The sequence below is a fragment of the Heptranchias perlo genome, chromosome 16 (assembly GCF_035084215.1).
Source record: "Heptranchias perlo isolate sHepPer1 chromosome 16, sHepPer1.hap1, whole genome shotgun sequence".
Taxonomy (NCBI): domain Eukaryota; kingdom Metazoa; phylum Chordata; class Chondrichthyes; order Hexanchiformes; family Hexanchidae; genus Heptranchias; species Heptranchias perlo.
In genome coordinates, this window is record NC_090340.1 from 23,282,776 (window position 1) to 23,307,209 (window position 24,434).

At 39.5% G+C, this 24,434-nt stretch overlaps 1 protein-coding gene across 3 annotated transcripts in view; it reads left to right on the plus strand.

Moving 5' to 3' along the window:
* plekhg4 (pleckstrin homology domain containing, family G (with RhoGef domain) member 4) overlaps window positions 1-16,908 on the plus strand; it is a 211,178-nt gene extending 194,270 nt beyond the window's left edge. Inside the window, exons 18-24 of one of the 3 annotated variants that reach the window (XM_067997802.1) lie at window positions 2,181-2,351; window positions 2,781-2,958; window positions 4,453-4,569; window positions 6,538-6,807; window positions 10,030-10,256; window positions 12,572-12,649; window positions 15,943-16,908. In XM_067997802.1, the coding sequence (XP_067853903.1) occupies window positions 2,181-2,351; window positions 2,781-2,958; window positions 4,453-4,569; window positions 6,538-6,807; window positions 10,030-10,256; window positions 12,572-12,616 (1,008 nt within the window). In that variant the 3' untranslated portion in view covers window positions 12,617-12,649; window positions 15,943-16,908. The remainder of the gene's footprint in view (window positions 1-2,180; window positions 2,352-2,780; window positions 2,959-4,452; window positions 4,570-6,537; window positions 6,808-10,029; window positions 10,257-12,571; window positions 12,650-15,942) is intronic. The other 2 variants (XM_067997803.1, XM_067997804.1) reach the window with 2 other exon arrangements.
* The last annotated feature ends 7,526 nt before the right edge of the window (window positions 16,909-24,434 follow it).

The following is a 24,434-nucleotide window of genomic DNA, read 5'->3' on the forward strand; positions in this document are numbered from 1 at the left end:
TAGAATATAGAGCATGATGCAAAATGATGCTGGATATCGCAGGTTCTTTCAGGCAGTGAGGAATTCACAATCTTCCCCTTTAATGCAAGGCAGCAGTACAATTGAGAGGTACAAATAGCTTGAACCCAGCAACTGAACACCATGATTACTGCCTTGAAACCATTCATTGGTATCTGTTGCCTATAATTATGCACTGTTTGGAGACTGGGTGGCACAGTAAATTTGTACATTGCTATTTCACCTTCTGAGGTCTGGGTTCTAATCCACTCCAGATGATGGGCTGAAATGCTGCTCCTTCAAATGAATGTATGGCCCTAAGTGAAGTAAATTTTGATAGTTTCTATCCCGTGTCTAGTGGGAGCAGGACTACGGCACAGAACTGTCCCAAATTTAATTGGCAAATTCGCTTCAAGAGGTTGTAAGAATGTTTAGTGTGGGTAGTTTAAAAAATCCCAACAGTATAGAATGGGTGCTCTTCAAAGGTTGGGGTTAGGATATGTTGGTAATATATAGCAGGAGCTTTACTCTGCATCTGGCTGTACTGTTCCTGACCTCAAAATACTCGATGCTAAAATTGAGTACCAAAGGTGGAAACCGATTCCATTCTCCAGCACTAGTATCATTCATTTTGCTGATTACAAAAATTTAAATTAAGTGATGTGTTCTGTTTCCATTTGATGAAAGGGTTTTATTCTGGTTTTTGCATCATAAGTGGATCTTCACCCCTTTAAGTCTCTGTGTGTAATGAACTTTACAAAAGAGGATTCCTGAATATGGGGGTGTACGTTGAACAAAAGGACTTGCATTTATATAGCACCTTTCACAACCTCAGAATGTCCCTAAGTGCTTTACAGCCAATGAAATACTTTTGAAGTGTAGCCGCTGTTGCATGATAGGGAAATGCAGCAGCCAATTTGCGCACAGCAAAGTCCCACAAACAGAAATGAGATAATAACCAGATAATCTGTTTTATTTTCCTTGATCTTAGTTGAGGGATTAATATTGGCCAGGATACCGACAGAACTTCCCTGTTCTTCTTTGAATAGTGCCATGGGATCTTTTACATCCAACTCAGAGAACAGATGGGCTTGGGTTTAATATCTCATCCAGAAGACCACACCTCCACTAGTGCAGCACTCTCGCAGTACTACTCTGAATTGGCAGCCTAAGTTATGTGCTCAAGTCGCTGTAGTGGGGCTTGAACCCATGACCTTCTGACTCAGAGGCGGGAGTACTTCTGTAGTCATCCACAGCCCCCAAATATGGACAAATTCAACCTTTACATAATGGTAGTCCTTCACCAGGCTGCCATGTACTATCATGAACAAGCAGCCAGTGTCCCGCAGCCCCCTTGTGTCCCTTTCAAATGACTGGGCAAAGGTACGGAGTCCGCCCAGTCTATCTACATTGACAATTACCGCATAACTGGCCATCTCATATCTTACAAGGTCACATGCCTACATTGCTGGGTTTTATTACTAGCTATTAATTTTAACATGAATTATCACAATTTGAAAATGTTTTCTTTTCTAAACCTGTTGGTGAAAAAATAATTACAATTGCAGGTATACAAAGACAATTTAATCATGCATACTGTTCATTTCTCATCCAGTGGGGACACCTCAATGGCCCACAAGTAGTGGACAATGGTTGGAGAGCTTGTGCAAAGGAGGAAAGTCAGGGGCCATTCTTATTGTGCTAGCGCGTCTTATGGGACTATCTTTTAACATTTTTATGAGTCGACAAGTCTGTCATTTCTGATCCCCCACCTCCAATTTTGCTGGCCAACCTTATGCTATGGATTTGGGGGGAATCCTTCCTGAGAATGGAGGTAATAAGTTGTTAGGAAGAGAACCCAAATGGCCTGATGTTTTCCTTAATCCAAATGTAATCTGCCTTACCCATCTAACTGGAAATGTAATTAAATGCCTTTATAAATGTGGATGGAACCGTATCCTCCTTCCAGAATGGTTTCATATTAGATCTGTTAAACCTTGTGATACTAGGCAGGTGATGCAAAAATGCTCATCAGAATTAACAACAACAAATTAAAAGGCAATTTATTTACCTAAAAATTACAAACATTTAGCCACTAAAAACATTTATTTTAAAATAATCTGGTTACAGGAAACTAGATGGCATGAGACTGAAAGTAATTTGTTTAAATTGTATCAAAACAGGTGAACTTGAAGGAGCAGGGACAGTTAGTTCGCCAAGATGAGTTCATTATCTGGTCTGGGCGCAAGAAGTACCAGCGACATGTCTTTCTGTTTGAAGACCTCATTCTTTTCAGCAAACCCAAGCGGATTGATGGTGGATTTGATGTCTATATCTACAAGCATTCCTTCAAAGTAAGATATTGAAAATGTTGCATAATATAAAGTTGGTTGATGTGTTAATTATTGTGAGCTGATAACTCTGATAACGGTTTTTTACTGTGCAGAATGTGGAAGTAGTAAGCAGTAAGCTAGTGATTACTGCACAGCGGTGAAGTTGTGGTAAGGTCCTGTTTCCTATTAATTTTTAATGGAAATTGGAAACTTTTCCTGTTTTTTTGGGAGAGTGGTGAATGTTGGTTATAGACAACAGAAAGTCTTCAGTGTGAAGTCCAACTAAAACTATTGATGAAAATTTGAACTGTAGCATAATGGTATGCCACATAATTAAATTGATTACTGAGAAAAGATGTATCACTTGACAAACCAGACTTAATTTTTTATATAAACTGACCATATCTATATATCCAGTAAATTCATTTAATATGCTTCCCCTGTTTGTAGACAGCAGATATAGGCTTGACAGAAACTAGTGGCGAAAGTGGTATACGTTTTGAAATCTGGTTTCGTCGTCGGAAATCCAATGATACGTATGTTCTCCAGGCAAGTTCACAAGAAGTGAAACAGGCCTGGACAAAAGATATAGCAAACATCTTATGGCAGCAAGCTACCAGAAATAAAGGTAATACATTTGGAAAGATTTATTATTTTAGGTTATTGTTTCAGCTGAGAGCTTTGCAAATATATGTTTTTGTTTGGCCTGAATAACAACTTACATTTATACAGCACCTTTTAACATAGATGGTGTCCCAAAAGTGCTTTATAGAGGGATAAAGAATAAGTAAATAAAGGGAACAGATGCCAAGCCACGGTGGGAAAGTTAGGAGAGGCTACTTAAAGAGGTGGCTTTTAAGAAGGTTTTTAAAGGTAGTGAGAGGCTGGGGGGTTTAGGGAGGGAGTTCCAGAGAGTAGGGCTATGGCAGCTTGAAGATTCTGCTAATATTGGTGAGGTGAAGAGTGGGGGGTATACAGAATGCCTGACTTGGAGGAATAATGGGTACAGAAGGGAACATTGGCTGGCAGAGGTTAGAGAGATAGGGTAGGGCAAGAACATGGAGGTATCAGAGGATGAAGATTTTAAATTCAGTGGCACTGGGGGATATGGAACCAATGTAGATTAGCAAGTGTGGGAGTAATGGGTAAGTGGGACTTGGAGAGGGTTGGGATATGGGCAGCTGAGTGTGGGTCAAGTTGGAGTTTATCAAAGGTGAAGAACGGGATGTCAGCAAAGAGGAAACTGGAGATAGTGGGGGTTGAATTAGGCCGCTGAGCGCCCGTTTTTCAGGCGCTACACAGCCTCCTACAGCCCCAAAATAGCAGGCAGGAACCATGCACACGTTTCCGACCAGAAGTGCGTCACCCGCCATATTGGGTAAGGACAAACAAGAGGCATCCTTTACCCATGCCTGAAGCAAGCGTTAGGCCCTTTGCATATGCACATAAGGGGCCTAATGCCTGCTTCATTCCCCACTGCAACATTGGTTTGCCCTGAGCGAAAACCAACCCTAAACATCGCCTACATGGGGGAAGAAAAAAGTAACTCCCCACAATCACCATCCCGACCACCACCATTCCAGGCCCTGATCTCCAATGTCATTGTCTCTCTCTTCCCCACCGATCGCGATCCCCCTGACTCCCAAGGCCCCGATCACTCCCTCCCCGACCCCAAATGTCTCCCCCACCCCCCCAAGTCCCAACCCCGTCACTTACCTATCCGACTTCCTCACGCAGTGTCACCTTGAGTATTATGAGGGCTGAAGCTCAATATCTGGAGGTCCTTGGAACTCACCATGCCGAGGGGGATGCCCAAAAATGGATGCCCCCAAATTTACCCGCCAAAAGTGTGGTTTCGGCAATGGTGGGAGTGAGGTAGGGGCAGAGGCAGGAGATGTTGCAATGGTGGAAGCTAAATGGTTGTGATGTTGAATATGATCTGCGCGTTGAAGCCCATCTGTGGGTCAGACAGAAGACGGAGGTTTTGCATGGCCTGATTCAGCCTAAGGCTGGGGAGGGCGTTGGGGTCAGTTGTTTTATATTAGAGATGTTGTTGACCTTGATGAATGTGTTGAACTGGTTTACTTAATATTTAACGTTTCATAACGAATGTCTGTTTCAGAGTTACGAATGCAGGAAATGGTGTCCATGGGAATCGGTAACAAACCATTCTTGGACATCAAACCAAGTGAGGCTGCAATCAATGATCGAGCCATTGATTATATTATGAAAGGCAGAGGTAAGTTCTCCAAATAGGTTTAGTGACATGGCTGCATAATGTTGATATACAAGAAAACGGCTTGCAAATGGTACCAGAGTAAACCTTTAGAGCCTTTTGGGGGAAAAGAAATCAACTCAATCTGAGTGCAGTGTCTCATTCTAAATGAGAAGTGTTTTTGGAGTGTAGAATCTGTAACTATGAAGTCTATTCTGACAAAGAAATGCAATTCAAATCTTTACTATATCTGTTATTAAAAGCTGCACTTGTTTCAAATTTTTTATCTGCATGCACATATATATTACTACCTCTGCTGTACAGATTTTCCACCCACGTATTACTATCACAAGTTTATCCAGTTTGCTCTTTGTTCAAATGAAACTCAATCTTGGATAAAGATTTCGAAATACCATAATTTTCCAATCTTCTCCGGCTACAGGCGTGGTACTGGAGGACTGCTAATGTTGTACCGTTGTTTAAAAAGGGAGAAAGGGATAAGCTGAGTAATTACAGGCCAGTCAGCCTAACCTCAGTGGTGGGCAAATTATTGGAAACAATTCTGAGGGACAGTAATAATCGTCATTTAGAAAGGCACGGATTAATCAAGGAGAGTCAGCATGGATTTGTTAAGGGGAGGTCCTGTCTGACTAACTTGATTGAATTTTTTGAGGAGGTAACAAGGAGGGGCGTTGAGGGTAGCACATTTGATGTAGTCAACATGGATTTTAGCAAGGCTTTTGACAAGGTCCCACATGGCAGACTGGTCAGAAATGTAAAAGCCCATGGGATCCAAGGGAAAGTGGCAAGTTGGATCCAAAATTAGCTCAGTGGCAGGATGCAAAGGGTAATGATCGGGTGTTTTTGTGACTGGAAGGCTGTTTCCAGTGGAGTTCTGCAGGGCTCAGTACTAGGTCCCTTGCTTTTTGTGGTATATATCAATGATTTCGACTTAAATGTAGGGGACGTGATTAAGAAGTTTGCAGATGATACAAAAATTGGCCGTGTGGTTGATAGTGAGGAGGAAAGCTGTAGACTGCAGGAAGATATCATTGGGCTGGTCAGGTGGGCAGAAAAGTGGCAAATAGAATTCAATCCGGAGAAGTGTGAGGTAATGCATTTGGGGAGGGCAAACCAGGCAAGGGAATACATAATAATTGGAAGGATACTGAGAAATGTAGAGGAACAGTGGGACCTTGCAGTGCTTGTCCACAGATCCCTGAAGGTAGCAGGACAGGTAGATAAAGTGGTTAAGAAGGCATACGGGATACTTTCCTTTATTAGCCGAGGCATAGAATATAAGAGCAGGGAGGTTATGCTAGAACTGTATAAAACATCGGTTAGGCCACAGCTAGAGTACTGCGTATGGTTCTGGTCGCCACTTTACAGGAAAGATGTGATTGCACTAGAGAGGGTACAGAGGAGATTTACGAGGATGTTGCCAGGACTGGAGAATTTTAGCTTTGAGAAAAGATTGGATAGGCTGGGGTTGTTTTCTTTGGAACAGAGGAGGCTGAGGGGTGATTTAATTGAGGTGTATAAAATTATGAGGTGCCTGGATAGAGTGTACAGGAAGGACCTATCTCCCTTAGCAGAGAGATCAATAACCAGGGGGCATAGATTTAAAGTAATTGGTAAAAGGATTAGTGCGGAGCTGAGGAAAAATGTTTTTGCCCAGAGGGTGGTGGGGGTCTGGAACTCACTGCCTAAAAGAGTGGTAGAGGCAGAAACCCTCATCACATTTAAAAAGTACTTGGATGTGCACTTGAAGTGCCGTAACCTACAAGGCTACGGACCAAGTGCTGGAAAGTGGGATTAGGCTGGGGAGCTCTTTCAACTGGCACGGACACGAAGGGCCCAATGGCGTCCTTCTGTGCCGTAAATTTCTATGATTCTAAGTGTCTTATTCTTAACCCTGTAAAGTATTATTTAAACACTGGTAATTGCCCTTACTTCATTAGAATGCATTTGAGAAATTTGCATTTCTTACAGGAGCAAGAACCAGGGCTTCAATTGCAGTGTCCTTATTTGACCACACAAATCCATTTAGAAGGACACAGAACATTTCAAGTAACAGTAATCCCTCAGTTGGTGGCCCGTCCTCATCCTCACTGTTGGGGCCTCTCAACCTCCATATGTACATTAACCAGACATTGCTCTCAGGGGTGAACACTGTATTGGCCAATGAACGACCATTTGATGTCAACACTTGCATTGAGGAGGATGAACTGGAACATGAAACAAGCAGCCAACCCTCCATGAGTAAGTGTTACATCTCTCTAATTAACTGAAAGTTCTAACGCACTGTGTCTTTGCATTCAAAAACTGCTTCATGTAAATTACCGCATGTCCTCAAATTTGAAGTACAGCTGTACATAATTGGTATGATTTAAGTTGAGTGCTTTATTGTTTTGAAAGCGTGTTTTTTAGATTAAACTCAATTTTAAAATGCCTTTTTTCCTCCTGCTGTTTGTTTGTATTCTTGCGTGAGGCACCATCCTTGAGAGTGTGAATAAACAACCAGCCTACACACATGGCACTCTCAGATTGCCCACTCAGGTGCATGAGAGTGTCCTGGGGATAGTTTCCCTCATGGGGAAGGTTTTGGCTTCTGTTTGACACCTCTTTACAGTGATATAGCTGAGACCAGTAACCCAGCCCTGTGTCACTGCTCCCAGCATGCAGTTTTATTTTAAATTTTACTTTGGTAAGATATTGTTGTTTTATTTCAGAGGTATGCTAGTGTCATGTCTGTTGTACAAAGTGTACAGAATTTATATTTATTTAGTAATGGTCAAATTACAATTAGGAAACAAGAACCATAAATGTTCAGAGCAAAGCGACATCTTATGTATAACAAAAAATCCCTGCTTTTGAGTGGAAATCATCTCTCCTTATACTGAGATCCTTAGCTCTGACATTAAGTAACAAATGCTGTAAGTTGGACTGAAGGCTCCTCTCAATGTCTGTGCAACTTGACTGCTTTATTGCACATTATATACTATAGAACTGAATCACATTTTGCTAAGATAAAAGTTCATCTAATTGATGAAAGCAGCACAATGAATGTATTATTTCTACTGGAGGGCTTCTACCTATGGGACCATTCCACAGTATGAGTCCGTGCCTTCAGGAGAGCATCATCAAATTTTACGGCACAGAAGGAGGCCACTGGGTAATCAGTCATGTGCTAGCTCTATTAAAATGCTAACCGCTTAAGCACAGGATGTCTCAAAGCACTTCACAGCCAATGAACTGTTTTTGAAGTGCAGTCACTCTTGTTTTGTAGACAAACGCAACAGCCAATTAGTACATGGCACGTTCCCACAAACAGCAATGAGATGAGTGACCAGTTAATCTGCTTTGGTGGTGTTGGTTGAAGGTTGAATGTTGACTAGGACATCAGGAGAACCCCCTGCTCCTCTTTTTTTTAAAAAAAAGAATTGCCATGGCATCTTCTTCGTCCACAAACTCCATTCCTGAGCCACTGACTCCATCCCTTTCCCTGGTCATTGTCTGAGGCTGAACCAGACTTTGGAGTCCTATTTGATCCTGAGCTGAGCTTCCAACTCCATATCCTCTCCATCACCCAGACCACCTATTTCCACCTCATTAACATCGCCCATCTCTGGCCTCAGCTCATCTGCTGCTGAAACCCTCATCCTTACCTTTGTTACCTCTAGACTCGGCTATTCCAATGCTCTCCTGTTGAAATAGCCATCTTATGTGGCCTTTGTACTCCCATGGTCTTGATCACCAACAAGGCAATCTCCAACCACTTCCTCATATCCCTGACAACCACAACCCCCTGCCCTCTTTCAACCCCACTTCCACCTGCATCCACTCCTTGGGAAACAGACTCTCCCCTAAATTAACAGCACTTGTTAACTCTCAACTGCCTAGCCTTTGACCTCCATTTTTACGATACTCCTGCAGCTGTTGATTTGTTGAATCATTCCCTCACCTCCATCATAGGTGCCACCACCAAAGCCTTCACTATCTCGTAGCCCTATCATTCCTTGAGTACAGTCACCATCTTCACTCCCTTAAATGGGTGAAGACTTGAGAGCGTACCTAGCACACGCTTGGCTTAGCCACCCACCATCAGAATTGGCTCGACCAGATCAAGCTCTCCTCTGCCAAAACCATCCATGAATCTAGGAACGTCGTGGAGGACAAATAGAACCCCAGACTCCTTTTCTCCAACATTAATCATCTCCTTAAATCATTTGTTCACGTCTTCCACTTTCACCATAGAATCGCAGCATGGAAGGAGGCCATTGAGTTGGAGCTGGCTCTACACAAGAGCAATTCAGCTAGTCCCACTCCCCCGCTCTATCCCTGTATCCCTGCAGATTTTTTCCTTTCAAGTACTTATCCAGTTCCCTTTTGAAGGCCATGATTGAATCTGCCTCCACCACCTCTCTGGCAGTGCATTCCAGATCCTAACCACTTGCTGTGTAAAAAAGTTTTTCCTCATGTCACCATTGATTCTTTTGCCAATCACCTTAAATCTCCGTCCTCTGGTTATTGACCCTTCTGTTAATGGGAACAGTTTCTCTCTATCTACTCTGTCTAGACCCTTCATGATTTTGAATACCTCTATCAAATCTCCTCTTGACCTTCTCTGTTCCAAGGAGAACCATCCCAGCTTCTCCAATCTATCCACGTAACTAAAGTCCCTCATCCCTGGAATCATTCTAGTAAATCTCTTCTGCACCCTTTCTAAGGCCTTTACATCTTTTCTAAAGTGCGGTGCCCAGAACTGAACACAATACTCCAGTTGTGGCCGCACCAATGTTTTATAAAGGTTCATCATGACTTCCTCGCTTTTGTACTCTGTGCCTCTATTTATAAAGCCCAGGATCCTGTATGCTTTTTTAATCGCTATCTCAACCTGTCCTGCCACCTAATCTTTCCTCCATTTGCTTAGCATCAGTTTTTCTTTCTGCCTCTGTGAAGCACCTTGGGACATTTTCTAATGTTAAAGGCACTATATAAATGCTAGTTGTTGCTGAATTTATGTAACGTAAAATGTTACACAATTACATAATTAAAAATTAGGTTTATTTATTCTGTTTGCTTTATCATACACCAGCTGAATAAATTTTAAATATTAGTGATATTACAAACAAGTTCTTATTTATAAATTTGTTCAATTTACTGCAGCCTGAATATAGCTAATAAACAAAATGTAATTTTCTCATAACCATAGCTGCACATGAATACTGTGTGCATTTAAATAACTTTGCAAACGCATTCAATTATGTCAATAATGAATGAATTCGAGGGGCCACACAGATCCAGTAATTTTTCATGGCTTTACAATGAGATGTCTGATTATTTATTTAAAGGAAAAGTAAAATACGTTAGTGTTTACATTCCCAACTAAAGCTTTATCCTGCAGAAGTTTCAAAAAAGTATTCTTCTTGGGCAATTGCTACAAACTTTGATTTGATTAATGTTCTTCCTGTTCTCTTTAAGCAACTGAAAGCTCAGAGTCTTCTTTCCACTGCATGTCTGGTAGTGGTTCTAGTGGGTCTGATAGTGGCTGCGTCTCCAGTCTCCTCCCTGAAAACCTATCTGAAGAGGCAGGATCTCCATCTGATATATCTGCCTCATATTCTTTCCCGGGATCCAAGCACAGCTCTAGTATCACCTCTCCACTGGAAGACAAGCCTCGATTCTCTAACAGCCAGTATATTTCAGCGGTATGTATTGTATGTACATTCATCCTTGGTTTATGCAGCTGATCCTGTCTTGTAGTTATGCCGAATGCTTCAATTTTTCAAGTTTCATATACCTACTACAAATTGTGTAGATACAACCTACAATGGGTGAAATAAGCTGCATTGTTAACAAATACTGCTGAACAAAAATTTTACAAATTGTAAGATACCTCATTGAATGATATTCATTTGTATAATGGTTTGGTCCTATGTTGTGATTGGAAAACTGATAAATGCAGATACTCCTATATGCCCAAAATATGCATGTCGAGTTTTCTGAGTTATCAGTTGAACTCATTGCTGTGCTCCACACAGGGAGCTAACTAAACATGGTCTAGAATTGATTAGAGTTCAATAATTTAGGTAGGCATCTTTCTCAAGAATAATCAAGTCTGAGAAAAGGCTATCTGACCATTGATGTTTATCCTTCTTGTACCCTAACTCTCCCAGCCTAATAACCAACTGCATTTTATCTTGCTGTTTACTGACTTATCTGACAAATTAGTCCAAACATTTACCATCCTTAGAATAAAGACATTTTCTCTAATACCTATTTTAAATTTAATTTTCATTAACTTAGGTTCTCTGGGTCTGCTACCCTGACTAGCTTTGAGTGATAGTCTGGGTTTACTGTACTAATATCATGTAATATTTTATATTACATCCAAGTTACTTCACCTCCAAAGTTCCCCTCCAAGTCAGACACTATCCTGACTTGGATATATACCCTTCATTGTCACTGGGTCAAAATCCAGGAACTCCCTACCTAACAGCATTTTGGGAGCACCTTCACCATATGGACTGCAGCAGTTCAAGAAGGCAGCTCACTATCATCTTCTCAAGGGCAACTAGGGATGGGCAATAAATGCAGGCCTTGCTAGCAATGCCCATATCTCAAGAATGAATTTTAAAAAAAACCTCAGTGGGGACCCCTTTCTAGATTATACAATTTAATCTTAATATATTTCCTCACAAACCATCCCCTTTACACTTGAGATAATTCTTGTTGTTCTTCTCTGCATTCTCCCAATGCATATATATCCTTTTTGCGGTGTGATAACCAGAATTGAGCACCATAATTCTAGGTATGGTCTGTTCATTACATTGTAAAGCCTTAGCATAACCTCTGTACACTTGTACTTCATTGTTCTGCCAATATGTACCATAATTTAGCTTTTATAATTGCCTCGCTACATTGTCAGGACATTGACCTTGATAAGTCCACTACTGCTCCCAGGTTCCTTTCTGAATCTCCCTATGCTAATTCTGTTCTATTCATTGCCTACTTATGCGACGTGTTGTTTTCCTTCCAATGTGTAATACTTCATAATTGTCAATGATAAGTTTCATTGTCTCTTTGTCTCCCAATTGCTTAAGGGATCTTTATGCAAATAATTAATTTCTATTTTAATGTTAGTCTGAAAATTTTTCAAAGCTTACAACTGCTTTTGACGTTGAGGCTATCTATGTAGTTTAGAAACACCAAATACCACACTCCTACCAAGTTTGGCATTGCACCCAACACTAATACTCTGTTTCCAAAACACCTTGTTATCCAGGTCCCAAATTCTACCCAGAATTCCTGTGTCTTTTAAGTGTTTCCTGTAGAACTTTTGTCAAATGCTTTCTGAAGCTACAAAGAAACGAATCAGACACTCCAATTATCTGTTCTTATTGTAATGACCTGAAGGAAGTTGAGGTTTGTTGGGCAACGCCATCCCCTTCTAAATCCATGCTGTTTCTTTTTATATTATTGCTGTATAAGTACTCTTTCATTAATTTACCCTGGTATTGATGTGAAGTTAATGGGCCTATAGTTGCCTGGGTCAGATTTTTTCTTACTAATTAACAGAATATAATTTTTGTTTACATTTTGGAAAAGTATGCAATTTTTAAATATTTGTCTCCTTTTAGTGCTCAGCCAAGCAATGCATTTAGGTATTTGAAGTACAGGCCTTTAATCTGGAACACCCAGGGAAGTTGTAGTCACTGTAATTTGATGATCTTGGGTGAGATTTACATGATTTGAGAATGGTAATATCAGAATGTGGGGAGAGAAGGTTGGGGTTACGGTATTGTCATTAGATGCAAAGTAAAAAAAAACGTTCCACTTGCTTGTGCTGAAGGCCTGGTGTCCAAGTCATCTTGTGTGCTTCTGCTCTATTAATGCTTCCTGTGCTGCTTATCTTGGACCTGAAGAAACTGATGGCGTGAAACTGTGACGTTCATTCCTATTCTCTTTCTTTGGTGTCGGTCATTAACTGCTTTCTCTAATCTATCTTTCTACTTTTCCTCAGCAGAAATCTGATCAAATTACCATAAGTCCATCCACAATGGTGTAAGAGTTGTTATGCTCTCTATCCTGCCTTGTCTGAGTAAGTGAGGTGTTGCTTTCTTGCTTTTTTGTTCAGTAAATTATTTTCTTTAACCCTCAAATAGCTTCTCTTTCACCCACCCAAAAAAGTTTCTTAAGTAATATTTTAAACTATAGAATAGATTTATTACAAGCAACAGATAAAGAGTAGCAAATAAATGCTACAGAAAATTGTAATGGTTTACAGAACATAACTATTCCTCCTCAGATTTAGAAAACAATAAACAACTGCAACTCTTTGCTAATTCCCTTAATAAATGCTGGCCCTGCGATGGCTTCCCTTAACAGCAGGTTTACATGAGGTTCTTTGACTCTTCTCCTATGGACTCTCTAGCCTTCCACTTGATGGCCTCAGAAGAACTGGCACATGTTACCTGAGATTTACTCTTAGTACCTTTTGAAGTTCAAACAGGAGCAAAGAAAATTCAAAATATACCTTCCGGAAGCAAAGCTGCTTATTATACAGAAACTTGGACACAGGAAATGTCTCCAGATCTAAGACTATTCAATAGAATGCCAGCAGTGTCTAACCAATGGATGTTAGCGATCATTCATCTGCATAAACAAGCAGGTCACCTCCACAGATGCTGCCTGTCCTGCTGAGTGTTTGTAGCATTCTCTGTTATTATAAGCAGGTAGATAAGTTGCAATTAAAACATTAGCTTATTACCGGCTTCCTGACTTATCTAGTACCAATTTATCTTACTAGGTACTTACAGAACATAACTGTTTCAGATAGCTGAGCTATTAGGACAGATAATGAGGGAGCCTCCTCAGGCCAGTAATTGTCTGCCATTGGCCTGAAGTGATTGAATAAACTATTAAAACAGTTGAGATTGTTTGCAGTTCCCCACCCCAATGAAAGACAGACTGCCCCCCAATAAAGAAAAGACGATGCATAGAAATTTAAAATATAACGGCTTTTCCTTGAAATGAAATACAATGAAACTCCCTAATTATCATAGATGGCTGATTACTGTAAGCCTACACTTCACAGGCATTTGCCAAGACAAAGGGGAGTCATTCAAAGGTTCTCCTCTCTCTGCCTTATGAGTCTTGAGCTTCTTCATCTTCAAATAAATGGAATGTAATCAGTCTGATGGCTGGAATCCTTGTGCACATTAGCAATTTCTGCATCTAAATCTATTTAAGTGGGTTATGTTGACATGGAGAAATTATGGGTGAAAAGTGAGGAGATTTTTATGCAGTTAAGCTGCTGGCAATGGAATGAAAGTGGAGTACATTGAAATTACATGTTATTTATACAGAATTTGTGGTAGTTTCACTGCCTAGGGAAGTCTTGTTTCTCATAAGAATATAAGAAATAGGAGCAGGAGTAGGTCAATATGGCTCTTCGGTCTACTCTGCCATTCAGTAAGATCATGGCTGACCTTCGACCTCAACTGCACTTTCCAGCCTGATCCCCATGTCCCTTGATTCCCCTAGAGTCCAAAAATCTATCTCTATCAGCCTTGAATCTATGCAACGAATCAGCATCCTCAGCCCTCTGAGGTAAAGGATTCCAAAGATTCACAACCCTCTGAATGAAGAAATTCCTCCTCATCTCAGTCTTAAATGGCCGACCCCTTATCCTGAGACTATGTCCCCTAGTTCTAGAATCTTGACTCTCCTTTACATTTACATTCTCATTTACATTCATGTGCTTAAAATGCCATTCATACAATAAATGGAATGGTTTGATACCCAGGTTATTTTGTTATTGTGAAAGTAGCTCATGGCAGAGGGTCTTTATATTTACAAGCAAATCCTTTATTTAAAACATATGTACACCTTTTTTTAAAAAATGAGTGCAAACTGCAATATTTAAATGTGTAAAGAATATTTGCAGAAGCTCATTGAAAAACTATGACACAGGCTAAGATGGATACAGTGAAAATAAAATTAAAATGAAATAAAGAAAAACTTAAAAAGGGAAGCAAGGAAGGGATTAAATCCTCTTTGTTATCCAATCTTAATGGCAACACAGATACAATTTTCCAGCTGGTGGTAGTCATTAGTAATAAACTAATATAACCTTTTCCCTAAATCAAAGAGCCAAAGATTTATTTAATGAAATAGAATTTGGTAAGTACAATTGAAACTTCCCTTTATGATGTCTACCTGTGCTTTTGTATGTTGGCAGTGAGGTAGTGCAATAGAGTGGGAAATTGATTGTTGTAATTTGGTATAAAACAGCCCTTGTGCAAGTTCAATAAACGTTCTATGATGGAAGTTTGCAAATACTCAGGTAGAAAAGAGGCTAGCTGTTCTGTTTGTCCTCACTGCTAAATTTGCAACGCTGTTTGTCATTGTATTTTTAATGCTAAAATGTCACATTATAACTAAATTATGTCTCCAACTAGAAAGCTTGATGCTGTGTCTGCCTGATAACACACTGCACAGAAAACTTGGTTAGCGATTCTTTAAGAACTTGAGAATGTTGCTCGTAGCTTTCAAAATAGAAGTCTGTCAACCTAAACACAATCCATGTATTAACTGCTTCAAGCAGTGTAATCTTGTTATGTTTACCTCGGTGAAAAATCTTCAGTATACAATATCAAGACGATAGAAATCCTCTTACTTTAGTATCTGAGCCCAGCAACATTTTCAAATCCAGTGGGAACCAAGAAGGGTTAGGATTAAAATTAAGGTCCAAACTTGCTTCTAACATCTTGTTTTTTTCCCTCTTTTTATCTGTGCTGCTTTGCTTTGTATCAAGTCAGAGTTTCCCTGCACACTCCAAGCAGAATTTTATCAACAGGATTTCTTTACATCATCTAAAATTATGGGGTAGATCAGATAAATGAGCCTAGGATTGAATCCAACTCAAATTGAAGAGGTGGAAGTTTCCATTCTGTAAAGACTAATAAGGGTCTTAATTGCAATGATTTTCAGTCTCGGCTTAGTTCCCAGTGAGCAATTTCCCACAGTACAAACCAGTCCATAATTGATTGCTAAATTGACATTTTCACTGAGAGGCTGCAGGATGTCTTATATAGGAAATGGGAATGTCACATTGGCACAGTAGAGGAGCTCTTCTGAGAGAGGGCTTAAAGCACAATTGGGCAGAGTAGATGTGGTTGTACTCTTCATCTAAAGAGCTAATGAGATATTTGCTGGCAATTGGAAACAAAGTTACCATTTTTCACTTCTGAGCACTAACATTCTTCACTTTGAGCACAAAATTCACCAAACTGTTTCTTTCAATAAACCTTGTCTTTTCTGGTAATTGTTATATATATCAGTGTAGTTGTAATCTGATGCATTGTTTTAACACATTTATTTTTCTGTTAGATTTGATACAGATCTGTCGTATTCCATCTATTATTGGAAAGCAAATATAACCCTTTAAACAGCTGGTGAAGAGCAGAACAAGCAGCTTTCCTCGTACAGTATACACCACCCCAAAATGGAACCTAATTTGGTACTCCTTCGAAACCATTATTAATTTTTGTGCAGTGACTCCATTCTAGTAACTAGGAAGACTGTGTTGCCCAGAGACCTTGACCATTGGAATTTCCATTTTTTTGCAGCAGTTCACATATTTGGCAAATGACATGACATTCTTCATTTTGGCTATTAAGTAGATAACATAATGCAGTACCTTAACTGTACAATTAGACAAATATTGTAAATACTAGTTAACATTTCTGTGCAAACTTTGTGTTTTGTTGGTCTGTTTGATCAAATTTCTTATGATGAACAATTTACTTAGCTATTGGTAGACATTTCTAGTGTCTTGCATTTGGTGCATGTAGATAACACTTAGTGGGATACTTAAAAAAATTATATTTGTTGAATACGAGTTACTTTTACAACTTAAAACATCTTTTGTCACAATGGCTAAAAGATTTAGAGTAGCCTATTGACCAGCATTAATAATAAAATGAAATAGTGAGACTATAACAGAGGTACTGAAGACAGAGGAGTTTTGCAGCTTCTGTTCAACAGTTTAACGTAGAGCATTTATCTCACTAAATAAATGGAATACTTAGAAATGTTTCTTTGTTTCTGTAAATAATGTACTTAGCACAAGTGGTGCTGGGTTTTTTGGGGAGGAAAAGAAATATGAATAACTTTTTTTTCCTATACTAATTACCAACACAACAGGGAAATCACTAAAGTGCCATTGGTAATTACTTTCATTAATCTGATAGAAAATAACATTGATTTAAGTTACTGAGATAAGATTGTACATGTGCTATTATCCCATTTTGTCGACTTTAATATACTCTTCTTACACATGGGCATTTTCTGTATTTAATAAACATGAACTGCTTTGTTTCTAATTGTTTGAACTTTATTCACAGGTCTTGAATAATGAAATATTGCTCATTACAAGTTGCAACAATTTTATCAAAAGAAAAAGTACAGCAAGTAAAAATGAACAAAGCAATAACATTGAAAAATTGGGTGTTTCTTCAGGCTTATAAAATTTGAACTGTGTGAAATTATCATTTAATTGACTTAAGGTTGTAGATTTTAGTTAAAGGTTTTTCAGGAAACTGATTCACAACCCATTTTGTCAGGTGCTGAGGCCTGCTGTGCAGCTGTTGCAGTGTGAGATGGTGTGGAAGCATCTATGGTACTGAGGGTCTGCACACTAGGCATGTACTGGCTCACCAGAGCCTCATGCTCTCACCTGGCTTCAGCACCTGAACAGCTCTGCTGGAGCTCAGCTCCTGTTTTTAAAAAAAATGGGTATGGGATGGTTGTCCCATTCAGCCATGTTGGCTCCTGTTCCTTAAAGAGGAGTCTGCTTGGTAGTTGCATCAAGTAGCTACATGTTGACCCAGCAGTTTCACTGTTTATTTTTCTATGTACTTGAGTTAAAGTTGAACCCCATCTGCCATTTTTGGGTGGTAACTGAGGGAACTCTGATGAAGCTTTGACTAAATAGGACCACTGGCCATCACTCCCTGTCTGCTGTTCTTCAGGAATTCAGGTGGGCACAGAAGAAGCACTCAGTACAGGCTGGCCCAGATATCCAAGATAATTGTAACACAATCTTGTATGCATAGGGTGATTACCACTAAACAGGTGGAAAACGTGGCAGAAGAGGACCCTAGCCATCAACCAACTGAAGATCGTCTAGCACCTACAACCCTGGGAAATCCTGCTGCTTTGTAAAAACAGATAGCACGCAATTTCATTTGCCTCCGTCCAGTAGCAAACTTGATCAAATTAACAAACAGGCCATTAGTAAATTTATGCTAGTATGGGCTGGAACTTGACTAATATAGCAGAAGTTGCCAGTTGCATAAAAATTTACTGTTGTGGTCATCTTCTCCACAATGATAAGTGTGTCCCTAGCTCCAGATCCGGACAGCCTGACGTATGCCCCAAATTTCTTACTCTTATTCTGGAATTACACCACTTTTGCACCACAAAACAAAAATCAGAATTTTGGACCCTAAGGCCTGGAAATTCCTGGAGCCCTGCTCCGTAGGAAAAAGGTATGGCAGAGGCCTTCAGCCAAGGCCGGAATCCCTGTCCCAGATTCCAGACACAGGGTCATTTCCATAGCTAAGGCGAGCTGCAAGGTTGTGTCAGCAAACATTTTGCATGTTCAAACAGCAATTAAACTGTATAATAAAGACTCCATTACACAAAAATAAACATGCTGAATGATTTTCATTAAAAGTGACAGTATGAGAAATTATAATGAACTGTAAGCTTAACATCGAGTTTTCACGTAGGTAGCATTCACTGCCAAAATTGTCATAATCGCCAACAGATATTGGTATCTCTCAAAGCTACGCATCTGAGGGAATAACAGTCACAATATTGTTTTTTTTACTAATATATTCTGTTCTCTGATCCAAACACCAATATATTTAAAATTTAGCTAAAATAAATAAATACATTAACATGAGATTTTACCAATCCTGCAAAAAAGTAATTTCATGTGGCCAAAACTGAAATTACATTTGATTTTATACAAGGTAAGGTGTACAGACCAACCTTGTGAAAAACTAGTCAGGGTCTGTATTTTGTAACTGTTATAGAAAGTGCTTTTTCTATGTGTTCGCCTTCCAATACATGTGATTCCACAGTGATGATGAAAACGGAAGGTGTGGGTGGGCTGGACTGATTATCACTGCACTGACCACAAAAAATATTTTTCAGATCTTCATCTCCTGGAGCCCAGTTTTCTAAACAAACAAATCTGGCATTAAATATATTACTATTCAAATTACACTAAAATTTGCCACGCAGTTTCAAAATATTGATGGTGAATCATTGCATACAATTATTTCGTGAAATCAATAAAAATTGGGTTCATATTCATTTCTGTTGACCTTTTTTCAAATTAGTTTCCTAACACAGGAAATGAGAGAGATTTATAATATCCTTTCTTCAACAATAGCTCCATGCAGTGGCTATACTTCTGAGCAAATGGCAGTGTCAACTGGAAAAACATAAACACATGCCATGTTATTGTAACATTTGTATTTTAAGAACTGAATCCTGGTTAATTATTTTGTACCCTTTTTCAATTTACATGCCACAGTGTTTGGTAATGAAATAAAAATAAAGGAGTTTGAGTTAATCCTTATAAACATTAGTTTTCTTTCCATTGTAAAATACATGAAATGATTAAATGAAGGACACACATGACCAGTAAATGGATTTATACCGTAATACCTATTGACTGTTCAGAAATATTTAAATAATTGCTGCTACAAGTATTATAGTGAATAAACACTATGTTCCTAGACTTGATTCACAGTTACAATATTTAATTTTTCCAGGGATCACAGCAGAAATCTTGTAGACGTTTAAGGAACATAATTGGATTGCCAGAGCAATCTGCCTGCTCTCCCCACCTCTACCCTGTATCTTCCTCTTATTATTTTTCCACTTTTTCCTTAAAAGATGCAATAGGCTCTGCCTCGACTATGCCCCGTAGTAAAGAATTCCATGCTCCAACTCTAAGTGAAGAAATTTCTCCTGATCTCCCTCCTTGCACTCTTAATTATTTTAAATTGATGACCCTCCTTGCCACTAACTCAACTAGAGAAAATAGTTTTTTCCTATTCAAAACCCTTCATAATATTAAAAATCTATATTAAATCTCCTCTTAGCCTTCTCTGCTCCAGTGGACATAGTCCCAGTATCTTAAGTCTCTCTTCATAACTTTAGTTCCCCATCCCTGGTAAAAAGTAGCTATATGCTCTTTGTGACTTTAATATCCTTTCTACAATGGGGCATCAAAACTGCACACAATACTATAACTGGCCTAAGCATTGCCTCATACAAATTTATCATCACCTCTTTACTGTTTTATTCTGTCCCCCTATTTATTAAACCAAAAATAAGATTGGCCTTTTTTATGGCTTTAACTTCCTGCCCTTGCACTTTCAAGGAAATATGTATTTGTATACCACGGTGTCTGTTCATCCACTCACTTCCATGTCTTTCCAATGAATATATAATCCAATTTCCTGTTTATTCTCCCAAAATATATTCCCTCACATCTATGCACATTAAATTACATGTGTTAGTCTGCCCAATCTACTAACCTGTCTATGTAGTCTGCCTGCCACTTTTATGTCATCAGCAAATTTTAATACTGTGCTCCCTAAGTTTAAATCATTTATATATACAGAGAATAAAGGTAGACCCAGCATTAATTCCTAGAGTACACCATTTAAATTCCTTCTCCAATCTGAGCAATGCCTATTACTGGCATGGAGCTTTTGGGCCGAATGGCCTGTTTCTGTGCTGTACAGTCTATGTAATTCTAACCCTCTTCCTCAAACACAACTTGCTTTTAACAAACCATTTAGAATAATGATACCTTTACTAATGTGGAGATGCTTTTTAAATCTGTAAACGCTGATTGTATTCACTGAAAAAAATGATTTCAGTCATGAAAATTGTGAACTGTAGCTGGAAAGCTGAACAGCTTCAACTTAAAATCTGGACTGAAGTAGTGTTTAATTTTAGTTCTATTGATATACTCCAAATATATTTCCATAGTTCTGCTTTATAAGTAATGGCTACGGCATGCTCCACATACAAATTTCAAAGTGTTTTTCAGCAAAACTATGCTTAGAGTAAGTTTTCCAGGAATTGGGAAATTTAGATGGTGCCAACATAAATATTTCAATGTTTAAATAAAAAGAAAACTTAACTGCTGGAAATTGGCAAGTAAACAGCAGGCCAATCATCATTAGAAAACAGAAAAGACAGGTTAATATTAGGTGGACCTGTCAGAATTGTGATGAGAAGTCTCTACCGCAGATGTTATCCTGTCTTTTCAGATGCTGTGGATTTGTTGTGTATTTCCAGCACTTTTTTCAATATATTAACTGGTCAATAAATATTGTTCAAATAACTTATTAAATGAATAATGTACTCTAAGTTATAGATGCAATTTTCCAGGTGCTTTGATCCCTCTTCAGTACCACTACTGTACTCAGGCACTCTATCCCAACCAGTAGGGCTGGACAGTCTGACCCATGTTCACAGGTATCATGAATTCCACTCCTAATTTGACCCTCGTGAGGTTCTGAATTGTTGAGGGCAATTGGTATCTGGAAAATCAACCAAGGTTAGGAGCTCACTAAATATCTGTTGATCTTTCTTTCCTACTGTGTTAAAATTGTTTACAACAGACATAAGGCTGACACAGCAATTGCTTCATCTTAATGATAAATTAATGATGTAAAAGATTAGGATTCTAAACTCAGTTGAATTTCCTTTTATTTAATTGGTCAAATGTCTATTACTTACCGTTAACCATTTAACCAGCTTGTCATGTGACTGCTTTTGGTTCTTGAAGGCCTTTAGATTTAGCAACTTTGACACAAATTTTTCTGGTGTTATTTGTTCTGTCTTAAAATACAAAAAGTTGGGTTTTATAAGTTGTTTCTTAACTGAGACTCATTCAGTTACATTATTCTGTAAGCGTGATTATAATAGGTTGCAGAACACTGTTCATTGACCTGCAAATTCACTGTGGTGAAATATAAACATTTTCCTATCAGTATATATTTGAACATTCTAAATGACTTTTCTATAGAATGAAAATATTGTATAATTGAGGATGCATTACTATGTTTTAGTATTTTGGCAAAGTACAGCTATGTACATAAAATATCTATTCAACTGATGACAAAATGAAGGACAGGGTCAACACCCTGATTTCTGACCACATACCTAATAAATGTACAAGTCATACCTAACTGAATAGCTAGGTTTTGATATTAAAAGAAAATTGTTATTCAGAGTTTTACATGTTGGTTGAGTTATAAGTTTTGGTCACATGGTATTTGTAGGCGCATTTATTAGTATTATTAACTGTTGGCTTAGTTGTATATGATTGGATAACATATGTCTCAAGGTCAGATTGTATTATAGACAGTAGTCTGGGTGGGGAGAGGGTGAGATAGTTGAGCAGGGACATTTAATGCCTTTCCTTATCTAGTTTTGGGATAGCCAGGTCATTCATTTTATTTATTTATATAAATATAATTAAATAAATATATATATAAATAAAATAAAGAAATAATATATATAAATAAATTATATATATATAAAATTTATTTATATATAAATAAATAAATGTTAATGTGTTTGTAGATTAGAAGGGAGACCCTTTCATAGAATCATACAGCACAGAAGAGTGCCATTCGTGCCTGTGCTGGCTCTTTGAAAGAGCTATCCAATTAGTCCCATAGCCCTGCAATTTTTTCTTTTTCAAGTATATATCCAATTTCCTTTTGAAATTTGTTATTGAATCTGATACCACCACCCTTTTAGGCAGTGCATTCCAGATCATAACAACTCTCTGCGTAAGAAAATTTCTCATCTCCCCTCTGGTTCTTTGGCCAATCACTTTACACTCTCTCACCCTGGTTGTTCCCCCGGTACGGCCCTCATCTCTGCTCCCTTAAGTCCAAGGGACGCAGAGTTGAACATTTATGGTGGACAACTGGTTTAGCCATTCATTGCCAGATCTGACTGGAACACATAAAGCACTATTGTGTCCTGCACTCCTCTGGCAAAACTGCTCACTATTCCAGGATCATCCTGGAATGCAAAGATAATCCCCGGCTTCTCTTCACTACAAACTGTCTTATTTAAACCCCTCTCCCCTGCCTCCTCCACCCTCACCTCCAAAAAGTGTGAGGAGCTCCTGGACATCTTTGTCACTAAGATTGAGACCATCTATTCAGCTGCCTCTGCTGCTTCCCTCCCTTCCCCTAGGCTACCAAGCCAAACTTCCCCTAAAGTTCCCCACTGCCCTAGCTCTGAACTCCCATCTTTCTCTAGTTTCTCTCCTAATTCCCCTTATGCACTCTCCGAGATCATCTTGACCATGAGACCCTTCTCCTGCTCTCTCTACCCTATTCTCACCGAACTGCTGACCCTTCCTGGCTCCCACGTTAGCTGATATTGTTAATGGTTCTCTCTCCTCAGCTACTGTCCCCCTCTCCTTTAAATCTGCTATCATCACCCCCGCCTCAAAAAACCCACCCTTGACCCCTCTTGTCCTTGCAAACTACTGCTCCATCTCCAACTTCCCTTTCCTCTCCAAAGTCCTTGAATGTGTTTTCGCCTCCCAAATCTTTCCCGCAACTCCATGTTTGAATCCCTCCAAACAGGTTTCTGCCCCTGCCACCGTACTAAAACGGCCCTTATCAAAATCACAAATGACATCCCATGTGACTGTCACCGTGGTAAACTATCCCTCCTCATCCTTCTCGACCCGTCTGCAGCCTTTGACATTATTGACCATACCATCCTCCTCCATTATCCAACTGGGTGGGACTGCGCTCGCCTGGTTCATTCTTATCTGTCCAGTCATAGCCAGAGATCACCTGCAATGGCTCTGTTACCACTGGAGTCCCCCAACGATCTATCCTTGGCCCCCTCATATTTCTCATCTACATGCTGCCCCTACGCGACATCCTCTGAAAACACGAAGTCATGTTCCACATGTACACTGATGAACCCAGGTCTACCTCATCACTACCTCTCTCAACCCCTCCACTGTCTTTCATTTGTCACACTGCTTGTCCAACATCCAGTACTGGATGAGCAAAAATTTTGTCTAACTAAATATTGGGAAGACCGAAGCCGTTGTCTTTATATTGCCATTGCATATCCACTTCATCACCAAGACCACCTACTTCCACCTCTGTAACATCGCCCATATCTGCCCCTACCTCAGCTCATCTGCTGCTGAAACCCTCATCCATGCCTTTGTTACCTCTAGACTCGACCACTCTAATGCTCTCCTGGCCGGCCTCCCATCTTCCACCCTCCATAAACTTGAGCTCATCCAAAACTCTACTGCTCATATCCTAACTCGAACCAAGTCCCGTTCACCCATCATCCCTCTGGTCGGTGACCTAATTTGGCTCCCGGTCCGGAAATGCCTCGATTTTAAAATTCTCATCCTTGTTTTCAAGTACCTCCATGGCCTCGCCCCTCCCTATCTCAAACCTCCTGCAGCCCTACAACCCTCCAAGATCTCTGTGCTCCTCCAATTCTGGCCTCTTACGCATCCCCGATTTTAATCGCTCCACCGTTGGCGGCCTTGCCTTCAGCTGCCTAGGCCATAAGCTCTGGAATTCCCTCCCTAAACCTCTCCGCCTTTCTACCTCTCTATCCTCCTTTAAGTTGCTCCTTAAAACCTACCTCTTTGACCAAGGTTTTGGTCACCTGTCCTAACATCTCCTTATGTGGCTCGGTGTCAAATTTTGTTTGATTACGCTTCTGTGAAACGCCTTGGGACATTTTACTATGTTAAAGGTGCTATATTATTGTTG